This window comes from Peromyscus maniculatus, chromosome 1 (assembly GCF_049852395.1).
Source record: "Peromyscus maniculatus bairdii isolate BWxNUB_F1_BW_parent chromosome 1, HU_Pman_BW_mat_3.1, whole genome shotgun sequence".
NCBI classification, from domain to species: Eukaryota; Metazoa; Chordata; class Mammalia; order Rodentia; family Cricetidae; genus Peromyscus; species Peromyscus maniculatus.
The window spans coordinates 210812782-210826969 of NC_134852.1; the positions used below are offsets into that span (position 1 = coordinate 210812782).

The 14188-nt window shown below is 40.1% G+C and overlaps 1 protein-coding gene across 2 annotated transcripts in view; it reads left to right on the forward strand.

Moving 5' to 3' along the window:
• The window catches only part of Trub1 (TruB pseudouridine synthase family member 1), a 60167-nt gene that overhangs the window by 14726 nt on the left and 31253 nt on the right, over positions 1-14188 (forward strand). For both annotated transcript variants that reach the window (XM_076563386.1, XM_076563385.1), the window contains one exon: positions 1343-1398. In XM_076563386.1, coding sequence (XP_076419501.1) covers positions 1343-1398 — 56 coding nt within the window. The remainder of the gene's footprint in view (positions 1-1342; positions 1399-14188) is intronic.

Genomic DNA, 14188 nt, shown 5'->3' on the forward strand with positions numbered 1-14188 from the left:
TGCAGCCCCCATTTTCTTCACGTTTGAGGTGGAGATAATGATATAACTGAGAAGGATTGAATGAGATAATGAATGAAAGTACAGAGTGGAAATTAAATGGTAAGCTGCTCAAATACTGATGATAGTCCCTTTCAGTTGTAGCCATTTTCCTCTGAATTCTGAGTTGTGCGATTACATTGTGTTCTTTTCTTAAGGCAAATACTTGGAGCCTTACAAAAAATTGCCCGCTTGTATAAAAAGAAATTATTAAATCCACTCTACTCTCCTTCATGAGCTGTGGTGTGTAAGGATAAGTTGTGGAATATTTGTTTAACTAGGCAAAGATGTGTTACATTTGTTCATGCTGCATTTGTTAACTATGTAAGGATGTGTTGCTTTTGAATTAATTAAATAAAATTAAACTGGGCTCAGAGAGGTGGGGTTAGCAACTGGTTGGCAGGAAGTAGCGGGGAGGAGCTTAGTGTGGGTTTTTCACTTGGGGCGGTGTGAAAGGGGGTGTTTCCAGGCAACCAGCAAAGAGAGAAAGTTGGCCAGTTGCTATTCTGCCTCTCTGAGCTCACAGGTTTTCACCCTAGCCTTTGAATCTCCAGTTTTGTTAAAACAACAGAGATTTAGTTAGAACTACCTTTAGCGGCAGCAACAGAGCCATTATCTGGGGAAACAGAATTTCTCCCAGGCTGTGGCCTTGGCTGCCCAGCCCTAGTTTAAAGCAAGTCACTGTAATGAAGGTCAGACAAGCAATAAGCAGTGTTTGGAACAGAAGAGAACTACAGCCACCATGCTGTGGTTGGCCGGGCTGGGCTGGTGCGGTTCTCTTGGCCCTCATTCCAGCTGTAGTTTTGTTTGTTTGTTTGTTTGTTTTCTGTTGGCTGATCAGCCATGTTTTTCTTTTCTTGATTGTGTGCTGCCTGCTCCTAATCATCTGTAATGGTTCGTTAGCTACAATGATGGCTTTTACTTTGTTTAGTAATGAATCCTGTCAGGATTTCATCAGCCCGCTTGAACATGGCTAATTGTACCATGTCTATTTTATGGTACCCATATACAATCCCAGCGCAGCCTTTGGGACTGCTCTGAATCTCCATCCTATAGTTGACTGGGATGAGGCATCTGCTGTGTTTAATATGTAGGAATGGGAAAATACTCTTTTCTCTCTTTCCCTATTCAGAATTCTTAGTTGCCTGACATCATCTAGCTGGATTAATAGTGACTCCAAATTCTGTTAATGTGTATTTTTTATAACCTTGATCTTCATAGGCCAGTAAATTATAAACAAGATATGCAGATGTTTGACAAACTTTGATTTCAGAATAGATTGTCATATTATTTCTTTCTTTCGTAGTGGTTGGGATTGGAAGAGGAACAAAAATGTTGTCCAGTATGTTGTCCGGGTCCAAGGTAAGTCTGTCAGAACGTTTTTCTTTCTTCTTTGATGTTTTTCTCAGTGACTGTTTTACTTTTCTATTGCTGTGACAGATCACCGTGAGCAGGACACCTTATCCCTGGAACTGTCCTAGACTGATAGTTCCAAAGGTTAGATTCTGTGATGGTGGAGCAAAGACCTGGAAACAGGCAGCTGGAGCAGCAGCCTAGAGTCACATCTCAAGCCACAAGCAGGAGGCAGGGAGCACCCTGGGAATGGCAGGTGTCTTGAAACCTCCAAGCCCACCCCCAGTGACTCACCTCCTCCAACAAGACCACACCTCCTAATTGTCCCTAAACAGTTCCACCAACTGAGGACCAAGTGCTGGAACATATGGGGGCCATTCTTACTGAAACGAACACAGTGACCTACGTGTTGAATTTCATTAATAAAAACAAACAAACAAAAAACCCAGAGGACTGAGAGATGGCTCAGAGTTTTCGAGTGTTTGCTGCTTTTATAGAGGACCTAGGTTCAAATCCCAGCACCCATATGACGGTCACAACCAGCCATAACTCTAGTTCCTGGAGATCTGACACCCTCTTTTGACTTTTGAGGGCAACATATATGCAGATGAGCCATTCATATACACTTTTAAAAAAATCTAAAATCCCTCAATCATAATAAAAAAACAAATTGCCAGACATAGTAGTATGGGACTGCAATTCCAGGACTTGGGATGCTAACATAGGAGTATTGTTGCAAGTTCAAAGCCAGTCTGAACTACATAGAATGCTGTCTCAAAAATTTAAAGAAAGAAAAGTAGAATTTGCATGGACAAGTGTCTTTCCTGTTCATCACAGTGCTTGTAAACATAAGGCTATGAACTGAACAATTAGACTAAAAATATTTTAAATAGTCTATATTTGGATTTCTTAACGATGAAAGGAAATTATAGATTATAAATTCCACTGAAAGATTGTGTGTGTGTGTGTGTGTGTGTGTGTGTGTGTGCGTGTGTGTGTGTGTGTGTGTGTGTGTGTGTGTGTGTGTGTGTGCGTGCGCGCGCGTGCTAGTGCTGCTGTGCCTGGCTCTTCATGGTTTTGGGGATTGGAACAGAGTGTTTGCACCGAGAGAGCTTTGCCCACGGAGCTAACATCTCCACACCTGGTTTGGATTTTTTAGCCTTGGGATTTTTATAAAAACAGAACCATTTTGTGAGGTGTGTACTTTTTAATGAAAACGTGCCTTGTTCAGTAATTGTGAAGTGAAGACAGTGAGGTACTCAGAGAATAGCTCAGCAGTGCTGACTGTGTGAGCGTGAAGACCTGACTCCGATCTCAGCACCCAGCATCAGATGCTGGCATGATCACATGTATCTGTGACCTGCTGTTGAGGTGCAGGGACAGGTGGGTCCAGGAGCTTGCTGGTTACCCAGTATAGGCAGAATGGTAAACTCCAGGTTCAGTGAGAGACCCTACCTAAAAAAGATAGAGCGGAAAGGCATCATGGAAGATATTCCAATGTCAACCTCTACCTCCACACATGCGCACCCCCCACACCTACACCTACACCTACACGCACGCACGCACGCACCTCAAAAGAAGACAGCAGGACCCCTTTAAGATGATTATATTGCTTGTCTGTGGAGGTAGCCTTGACTAAATCCAAGTGCACTTTTTTAGGCACTTGTGGGGAGAAAGAGGAGGTTGGCAACCTAGGGGGCCACTTGGGGGGTTCAGCATGATAGAAGAACATTGAAGAGAAAGTTAGGATGTCAAAGTTGTCAACCTCCATAGACTAGCACCACCTCCCACACATGTTCATATAACCCACACATGTACATACAACCCACACGTGTACATACAACCCACACATACATGCAGAAGTGTTAAAATGTGAGTCGTTGCTTACTGGTAGATTACGCGTTGTTCTTCAGCTCGGCCATGCAGCTCACAATCTGTTTTGGATACAAATTTTTGCCAGTAGCTTTGTTTCTTAACTACAAAATAGAAATGATTTCTTTAGTAAGGGAATAAGGATTATATTTATTTTATTTTTTACATTATTTGGCGTCTTTTAAAAGTTTTACCAATAAACAAATCACTTTTATGTCAGTAACAAAATGACATATTTACATTAATAATTTGTTCAGGCTCTCTCCCCAAGCTAGAATTGGTTGAGGTCACTGAAATATTTGCTGTTCATCCCTCTCTACAAAATCATAGGCACGTGCAGCACTCTGGTTACTGAGAGTTCACTTGTAAATTCCAGGCATATTTTCAGAAAAATGATGACTGAAGATGGAAACACATCTGGTTCAGGTTTTATTTGGTAGAAACTGCTTTGGTGTTCATCTAGAAAAGCTGAATGTCGCACAGAGAAATTAGGGATCCTCAGACGACTGTAACGGAAATAGAACACCCAGGTGCATCTCGTCACAGAAACCCAATGTTGTGTTTCACAGAATTTTGGATCAGGCATCAGTGTTTGCTTTTCTCACACTTCTGATTTCATGTTACATATTTGTTAAAAAGATTAAGTCATTTTGTTTTGACTTGTGTGTTGAAGATTACATTTTTTTGTCAGGAACAATTAGTAACTATTCATGGATATTGCAGAGTGTTAATAGACTGTATTCCTTACTTTGTATGCTGCTGTGACAGACTACGTAACAAAAGTGACCCAAGGGTTCTCTGGGCCCCCAGCTCCTGGGGTCAGACCGGTGTGGTGGGAAGGCCTGGTTGTCGGGGCAGCGGCTCCTGCCACAGTAAGTGAGGAAGCAGGAGGGAATGCTGATGCTCAGCTGGTCTCCCCCGTGGACCGGTACAGCTACATTTAAGGTGAATCGCCTCACCTCACTGAACCTTATCTGCACAGTTCTTCACTAACCGGTCCAAACATTGGCTTCCATTGTGCGTCTAAATCCCATCAAGGTGACAAGGGAGATTAGCTGTCATAAAGACCATAGTAAATTCCCTTTATTGTGAGGCTGTATACATAGACATCTGTAAAATATAAGCAAACATTTTCATCAAATAACTCCAGTCCTGTATATGATGGACCTTTGTTTGTTTGAAACAGGGTCTCATATGGCCAAGCCTGGCCTTGAATTCCTGATCCCCCTGCCAGTGCCCCTTAAGTGCTGGGATCGGGTGAGGCACCACCGTGTGCCTGTGAGGTGCTCTTCTACCCCACCGCTCCCCAGGCCCTTGTGTGCCTTTGACGTTTTCTTTCTAGCTCATTTGAAAAGATGTCAGTGACTATAGCCTCTGTTTGACCCAGGTTTAATGACCGAACTCCTGTTCACTCCTTATCTGCTTCCAAAATCCTTTGCAGGTGGATTTTCATTTGTATCACACACTGCTTGAAACATTACACTGGTGTGTAAGGTGGAGCTGCTTCATTTCATTCTAGGGTGGTAGGTGCTCAATTGATGTTACGTGCATATTGTGAACTCTCCCTTACACACCAGGCCTGGAGGTATTGCTAATCTAACGTGGATGAACATCTTCCCACAGCCAAGAAACATCATTAGAAATTGTTTCTTCTTCTTAGTACTCTTTCATATTGCCACTCTTGATTAACAGGCAGAGTGCTGGATTTTATTTTTTTATTTTATTACTTTGTTTGTTTGCTAGAGGCAGATTCTCACTATGTAGCCTGGCTGGCCCGGAACTCACTGTATAGATAGGCTGGCCTGGAACTCACTGCTGAGTGCTGGGATTAAAGTCTTTTGTCACCATTGGGCTCTTAAATGAAAATCTTCAGGCCATCTACTATTGCTAATGTCTGTGAAGATGGAAACTTCTGACATTCAGATCGTGTCTTGCGATCTCTTCCTCAGGTCAGGGTGTTGGAGCCCGGAGGCCTGGCCCTGCATCCTCGGGTCCTTGCTGTAGGCTTGACTTCGCCTGTGGTCCTGTTACTCTTGGGTGTTGTGTTTTTTTTCACTGCTCTTTTGAGGTTGTGTGTATAATGAGTGTTAAAGCATCTGGGTTTTCTTTACAGTTGCTCACCACACAAAGTGCTCAGTAAGTAGTGCTATTCCGTTCTCGGGAGGTTCACATCTCAGCAAAGCCCTTTCTCTTCTGAATTTCAGGCCCGCCAGATTGCTCTAACATCATGTTCCATATACACCTGAAGTCAATTTTATCCAAACACGTTCTTGACTGCAGTTAATTTTTTCTTTTTTTAAATTCCTGTAATTTCTCAAACTATAGAGAAAACAGCACTCATCAAAAAGAAAAAGCTATTTTTTAAAAGAAGAGGCAATTTCTCAGACAGAAATTTCACACATTAAAGGATTTAGGGTGTAGATAGATGTGGTTCTCAAAAGAGTTTACAAGCCAGGCGTGGTGTCACACACTTAGTCCAGTATTCTCTTTAGGAGGCAGAGATGGTGGATATCAGGACCAGCCTGGTCTACATAGAAAGTACCAGGCCAGCCAGAGCTACATAGTGAGACCCTATCTCAGAAAGAAAAGAAAAAAGTTTGGAATCAGTGTAGAAATAGGTCTTCATAAAGTATAATTTAGACAAAATTCTTCTGGGAGATTGGACTAATGTCTGGTGTGTAAAGGAAGGCAATGCCTCCCCACCCTCCCCTAAGTTAACCTTTGAACCAGTTAACTCAGCAAAAGCTGGGGACCACATGCATGTTGAAGCCCCAGGCTTTGATGAGGTTCTGGAGAGTGGCCTTACAAGTTTTCCATATGATAATTAGAGTTGGCTACTTTATTTATGTCTTAGAGACCAGAGCACATGAAAGAAGAAGTTACCTATTGTGAAAACTTGAATCTAACTCGCACTGTACAGACATGCGGTTACCCCACACCTACAAGGAGGTAGACCACAGTGGTCTCTCAGGCAAAGCCAGCAAGTCTCACAGCAGAACAAGTATTGTTGCTCCACAGCTTTCCACCCTGGATGTGTTCAGAGGGCAGAGGTTCTCTAAGAATGCCAGCATCTTAGGTTCACCAGTCATTATGCACCTGTGAAATTCAGCTAGTCTTGTTTTAAGATTTGACATTCTATCAGTTGTGGGATATTTGTACACTATGTGAAGATGTATTTGCTGTGATTGGTATACAAAGGAGTTGATGGCCAATAGCTAGACAGGAAGAGGCTAGTCGGGACTTCCAGACACAGAGGACTCTAGGGAGAAGAAAAGCAGAGATGCCAGGAGACACAGAGAGGAAACAGGAGGTACAAGATGGAAGAGAGGTAACACCATGTGGTAGAATGTAGGTCAATAAAAGTATGGGTTAATTTAAGTTTAGGAGCTAGTGGGACAAGCCTAAGCTAAGGCTGAGTTTTCATAATTAATAATGTGTCTCTGTGTCATTATTTGGGAGCTGGGTGGCAGAACAGAGAAAGACTCATTACATTCAGTCTTCAGAGGCCAATTCAATTTGTTCCTTTTCTATGTCCTCTTAATTTTCAAATGTTTCATAAGAGCTTTATTGAAAATTAACAACTAGGAGCTGTAGAGAGCTGTTCTGTTTATAACGAAGACATTCAAAACCACATGGTTTGGGTTTCTAATTAAAAAAAATATTCCTCATCCTAAGTAGCATGTCCCCTTTTCTTTGTGCACTCTTGAACTGTGAACCTCAGATCAAGCTTGAGATGAGTAGAGGGGAGTTGTTTTAAATGGGAATCACAAGTCCCAAAGAGCAGAAACGTCAATGGAGTTTTCTACAGAGTTTCTGCTTGTTTGTTGTATAAAATTATGCTGTAATAAATACATCAATCTAACAGAGTTCACAACTCCCAGGAATCCATCCTGGAGAAAGAAACTCCAGAACCTGGCAAGTGAGAAGGAGTGCTCGGTTCTATGTTGTTGTTTTAGCCTCGGCACAGTGGATGCTCTTAGCCAGCTGCTATTTCAGCCAGGATTGCAATTCTGTTCCCTCAGGCACTGCTCTGTCACTGCCGCTAAAGGTAGCTTTAACTAAATCTCTCTCTTTCTATTTATAAATAAGACTCCAGATTCAAAGGCTGGAGTGAAAACTTTCTGTCTTAGAGAGGCTGGGTCACAACTAGCTGACCTTCCCTCCTTGCTAGAGCCTTTGAAAGACCATGTTTCTGCTTTGCCAAACCAGAAAAGGCTGCAGCACTCCAAATCCATCTCTGTTACTTCCTGTGTCTCTCTGTCTCTCCTGGGTACCCTCTGGTGCTCTATGATTACTTTCTGTCAACTAGTTGTTAATGTAGCCTCTTGGCTCAAGGTTAATTTTATTTGATTAATGTAAATACAAACTTGGGGTTCACAGTGTGACCAAATATTCCCCGACATTTCGCCCTTTTTGTCTAAATAAAAGAGAAAGGTTTTAACTCTAACACAGTAAAACTATGTACAATAAGAAAAATTATCAAGTAAGGATTACATTCACAATGGCAAGTCCATTTGTGTTTGGCAAATTCAGAGAAACTACTCTATTATCTCTCCTAACTTGGTGAGTCCTAACTCACTTCCTGTCCTAACTTGTATTACCAACCCAAAGCTATCATTTTAGACCTTAAAACATTTTCTTAGATAAACAATTTAAGCTTTTGTGTCTCTCAACTTTATTCCTCTTTTGGGAGTTTCTTTTCTCAGTTTAATAACAAAGAAAACTGTAACCATGGCTGTCTTCAATCCCATCAGAGACCTGAGAAGTGATATAACATTACCTTATTAAACAGGAAGCACAGAGCAAGAAGCTTCAAAACTAAGAAATTACAGAGACATCTGGCTCACTGGATAGTCACTCCAAGGTTCCTCTGCAATGTTGGGTATCCATCTTTGCCTACAGGCCTAGATACCTGACAGACTTTTCTGTGAAACAGGAATTTTGAAGAACGACTCCGCCTTCTCTTGGCAAAGTTCATCAGTCACCTTTTGTGTCCTGCTTGTCTAATTTGGACAGCACACTGTCAGCAGTTAAGGCAAGGGCAGTTTCTTGCCCAGTGGGTGACTTTGCCACATTGAAAGCAAACTCCACATGGAGGTTTTTGATGCCCACCATTCTTTTTTGAAGTAAATTGGTGCTCCCAGGAGCAGATGTGTCTCACTGTATGAAAAGCCTTAGGTAATTGAAATATCTTAAGTGTCATATTCTACAGGTCTCTCAAGTGTTTGAAGACCACCTATCTATCTAAAATATATCTGTTTAACCTTGAAAATATACCTAACATAACTACAAGTTTGATCATTATAGATGACTAACTACTAACCCATATTTCTTCCTTATACATTATATTTTTAAATGAGCTGCATAGGTATAATACCTTAAACAAGAATAGAAACATATATACAGTATAACAAAAATAAACTTTAATTTGTATCAATATACAAACATTTATGCCAACATGAACTATTTGAGATTGGCAGTTCCTTTTTTAGTTTGAAAGTAGATTCAATAATCTACCAAAAATAATCTTTAATTTGTATCAGTATATAAAAATCCATACCAATGTAAAATATTTGAGATTAATGGTTGCTTTTAGTATAAAATAGATTCAATAATCTACCCTTTTATTCTGTCCTTTCCATGTCCCCCCCTCTTTTTTTCCAGAAGGAGATCCTTGAACCCAACCTCCCTTGCTTGGTTTTCTCCCTGATCATAACCAGTAACAATTTGCAACCAACCCCACTACATGATGACAAACATTCATAACCCACCAAAAGATCAAAAACTGCCCACCCCACCTCTTGGGAATGTGAGTGTCATACTCCTAAAATTACTTCCTGTTGTCTGGGGGTGATGGCATTTTTAGGGGACTCTGAGACAGTTGAGGTAATGGTCAAGTCTTGGGAAAGCTACCAGTATTATTTTCCTGTTTAGTGTCTGTGTGACGGGAAAGTGTAGAGCTTATCTGAGGTCTTGGCTAGATAGTCTGTGATGCTGGACCATCTCAGCTAACCACCTTGAAATTGTCCTGAGCAGTTTGTAGTTCAAAGCTGATTTTTGGGTGGCATTTGTTAGCATAATGGCATTATCATAATGCAGGTGGAATTGTCATTGTGGAGTCCCATCATCTTTTTGGAGACTTCAAAGGTCACTGTTAGGAATGGTCACAGTTCACTGCAGAAAATTTAAACATTTTAAATGTCCTATATAGCAGATCTCAGAGAGGTTAAAGGACCGCAATCTATTAAATATATTTAGGGTACACAAACCTAATTCCTAGTTACCTGATTCAGACTCAAGCCCAAAATCACATACAGGAAGCTAGATGAAATCTATTTCTAGAATTAGTACTCTATATAATGATTAATATCATGACAGAAAGTTTAAATGTATATATATATGTATGTATGTGTGTATGTATACATAAATTTATAAGATAATATTTATACTTTAGTGACAATAGATAGTCCCTTAATTTTGGTTTTCTTCTGCCCCATATCAGGTGGGTCTTTTGACATGAGACAGAGATTTTGGATGTTTCTTTAACAAACATTCTTGGATTTAGAGAGAGCCATGTTCCAACTCCAAAGCCAGGTTTGATTTTTAATTGAATTGGGACCACAAAGAGACCATTTGCCTCTTACGTTTGTAGAGAGCAGCAGAAACAAATATTTTGGAAGATTTATGAAATTTCATCCTGTTAGAAATGTTCTTTACCATTAGGCCAATTTGCTCTTTTTGGATCATTTTCTCTGGATGATTCATCCTTCTTCAGATGTCTCATTTGTTCAGTGGTCTTTAGACTCCTTACTTGGAGGCTTTTATTCTCCTGGAAATACACAAACAAAACTCTGCCCCAACCCTAACTTTGGGGAGTTTCTTTTTTGTCAGGTTATATCTTTGTTAAGGCAAAATATTTTGATCCAGCTGGGATCTCCCGCTCCCCCAAGCTCTCTTTCCCTCCACCCTCGCCCTTCATTACCTCAACTCATGTCCAGGCTGTTCATGTAGATCTCATCCATTTCTCCATCATTGAGTGATCCCCATGTCTTTCTTGGGGTCCTGTTTTCCAGGTAGCCTCCCTGGTGTTGTGAGTAGCAGTCCAGTCATCCTTGTTCCACATCTAGTATCCTCCTATGAGTAAATACATACCATGTTTGTCTTTCTGAGTCTGGGTTACCTCACTCAGGATGATTTTTTCTAGATCCATCCATTTGCCTGCAAACCTCATGATGTCATTGTTTTTCTCTGCTGAGTAGTATTCCATTGTGTATATGTACCACATTTTATTTATCCATTCTTCAGTTGAAGGGCATCTAGGTTGTTTCCAGGTTTTGGCTATTATAAACAATGCTGATATGAACATAGCTGAGCAAGTGCCCTTGTGGTATGATTGAGCATTCCTTGGGTATATGCCCAAGAGTGGTATAGCTGGATCTTGGGGGAGATTGATTCCCAGTTTTCTAAGAAAGCACCATATTGATTTCCAAAGTGCCTGTACAACCTTGCATTCCCACGAGTAGTGCAAGAGAGTTCCCCTAGCTCCATATCCTCTCCAGATAAGGTGTCTTCAGTGTTTTTGATCTTAGCCATTCTGATAGACGTAAGGTGGTATCTCAGAGTTGTTTTGATTTGCATTTCCTGATAATTAGGGATGTTGAGCAATTCCTTAAATGTCTTTCAGTCATTTGAGTTTCCTCTGTTGATAATTCTCTGTTTAGTTCTATAGCCCATTTCTTACTTGGACTGTTGGTCATTTTGATGTGTCTAATTTCTTGAGTTCCTTATATATTCTGGATATCAGTCCTCTGTCAGATGTGGGGTTGGTGAAGACCTTTTCCCATTCTGTAGGCTGTCACTTTGCCTTGTTGACCGTATCCTTTGCTCTACAAAAGCATCTCAGTTTCAAGAGGTCCCATTGATGGATTGTTTCTCTCAGTGTCTGAGCTACTTGTGTTATATTTAGGAAGTGATCTCCTATGCCAATGTGTTCAAGACTACTTCCTACTTTCTCTTCTAGCAGGTTCAGAGTAGCTGGATTTATGTTGAGGTCTTGGATCCACTTGGACCTAAGTTTTGTGCACGGTGACAGATATGGATCTATTTGCAGCCTGCAGCCTTCTACATGTTGATATCCAGTTATACCAGCACCATTTGTTGAAGATGCTTTCTTTTTTTCATTGTATACTTTTGGCTTCTTTGTCAAAAATTATATGGTCATAGGTGTGCGGGTTAATGTCAGGGTCTTCAATTCGATTCCATTGGTCCACATGTCGGTTTTTATGCCAGGACCAAGCTGTTTTTATTACTCTAGCTCTATAGTAGAACTTGAAGTCAGGGATCGTGATGCCTCTAGAGGTTGTTTTATTGTACAGGATTCTTTTGGCTATCCTGGGCTTTTTGTTTTTCCATATGAAGTTGAGTATTATTCTTTCCAGGTCTGTGAAGAATTGTGTTGGTATTTTGATGGGGATTGCATTGAATCTGTAGATTGCTTTTGGTAAGATTGCAATTTTTACTCTGTTAATCCTGCCTATCCATGAGCATGGGAGATCTTTCCATTTTCTGACATCTTCTTCAATTTCTTTTTTCAGGGACTTAACATTCTTGTCATATAGGTCCTTCACTTGCTTGGTTAGTGTTATCCTAAGGTATTTTATATCATTTGTGGCTATTGTAAAGGGTGATGTATCTCTGATTTCCTTCTCAGCCTGTTTGTCAATTGTATATAGGAGGGCTACTGACTTTTTTGAGTTGATCTTATATCCTGCTATGTTGCTGAAGGTGTTTATAAGCTGTATCAGTTCCTGGGTGGAATCTTTGGGGTCACTCAAGTATACTATCATGTCATCTGCAAATAGGGAAAGATTGACTTCTTCCTTTCCAATTTGTGTCCCCTTAATCTCCTTATGTTGTCTTATTGCTCTGGCTAGAACTTCAAGTACTATATTGAATAAGTATGGGGAGAGCGGACAACCTTGCCTCGTTCCTGATTTTAGTGGAATCGCTTTGAGTTTCTCTCCATTTAATTTGATGTTGACTGTTGGCTTGCTGTAAATTGCCTTTATTATGTTTAGCTATGTTCCCTATATTCCTGATCGCTCCGAGACCTTTATCATGAAGGGGTGTTGGATTTTGTCAAATGCCTTTTCTGCATCTAGTGAGATGATCATGTGGTTTTTTTCTTTGAGTTTGTTTATATGCTGTATTATATTGACGGACTTTTGTATGTTGAACCACCCTTGCATCCCTGGGACGAAGCCTACTTGATCATGGTGGATAATTGTTCTGATGTGTTCTTGGAGTCTGTTTACCAGTATTTTATTGAATATTTTTGTATCAATGTTCATGAGGGAGATCGGTCTGTAGTTCTCTTTCTTTGTTGTATCCTTGTTTGGTTTAGGAATCAGGGTAATTGTAGCCTCATAGAAGGAGTTTGGTAATGTTCCTTCTGTTTCTATTGTGTGAAACAATTTAAAGAGTATTGGTATTAACTCTTCTTTGAAGATCTGGTAGAATTCTGCGCTGAAACCATCTGGTCCTGGGCTTTTTTTGGTTGGGAGACTTTTAATGACTGTTTCTATTTCCTTAGGGGTTATTGGACTATTTAAATAGTTTATCTGGTCTTGATTTAACTTAGGTATGTGGTACCTATCCAGAAAATTATCCATTTCTTTTAGATTTTCCAGTTTTGTGGAGTAGAGGTTTTTGAAGTATGACCTGATGATTCTCTGGATTTCCTCAATGTCTGTTGTTATATCCCCCTTTTCATTTCTGATTTTGTTAATTTGGATGCTCTCTCTGTCTTTTGGTTAGTTTGGATAAGGGCTTGTCGATCTTGTTGATTTTCTCAAAGAACCAACTCTTTGTTTCATTAATTTTTTGTATTGTTCTCTTTGTTTCTATTTTATTGATTTCACCTCTCACTTTGATAATTTCCTGGCGTCTATCCTTCCTGGGAGACTTTGCTTCTTCTTGTTCTAGAGCTTTCAGGTGTACTGTTAAGTCACTAGTATGAGATTTCTCCAACTTCTTTATGTGGGCATTTAGTGCTATGAATTTCCCTCTAAGCACTGCTTTCATAGTGTCCCATAAGTTTGGGTATGTGGTGTCTTCATTTTCGTTGATCTCTAGGAAGTCTTTAATTTCTTTCTTTATTTCTTCCTTAACCCATTGGTGATTCAGTTGAGCATTATTCAGTTTCCATGAGATTGTAAGTTTTCTGTAGTTGTTGAAATCTAACTTTAAACCATGGTGGTCTGATAGAACACAGGAGGTTATTCCAATTGTTTTGTATCTGTTGAGGTTTGCTTTGTGGCCAAGTATGTGGTCAATTTTAGAGAAGGTTCCATGGGATTCTAAGAAGAAGGTATATTCTTTTTTAGGATGGAATGTTCTGTAGATATCGATTAAGTCCATTTGAGTCATAACATCAGTTAAGTCCTTTATTTCTCTGTTAAGTTTCAATTTGGGAGATCTGTCCAATGGTGAAAGTGGGGTGTTGAAGTCTCCTACTATTAATGTGTGGGGTTTTATATGTGGTTTAAGCTTTAGTAATGTTTCTTTTACATATGTGGGTGCCCTTGTGTTTGGGGCATAAATGTTCAGAATTGAAACTTCATCTTGGTGGATCTTTCCTGTGATGAATATGTAATGCCCTTCTTGATCTCTTTTGATTGATTTTAGTTTGAAGTCTATTTTGCTGGATATCAGGATGGCTACACCTGCTTGTTTCTTAATACCATTTGATTGGAAAGTCTTTTCCCAGCCTTTTATTCTTAGGTAGTGTCTAGCTTTGAATTTGAGGTGTGTTTCTTGTATACAGCAGAAAGATGGGTCCTGCTTTCATATCTATTCTGTAAGCCTGTGTCTTTTTATAGGTGAATTAAGCCCATTGATATTAAGGGATATTAATGACCAGTGTTCA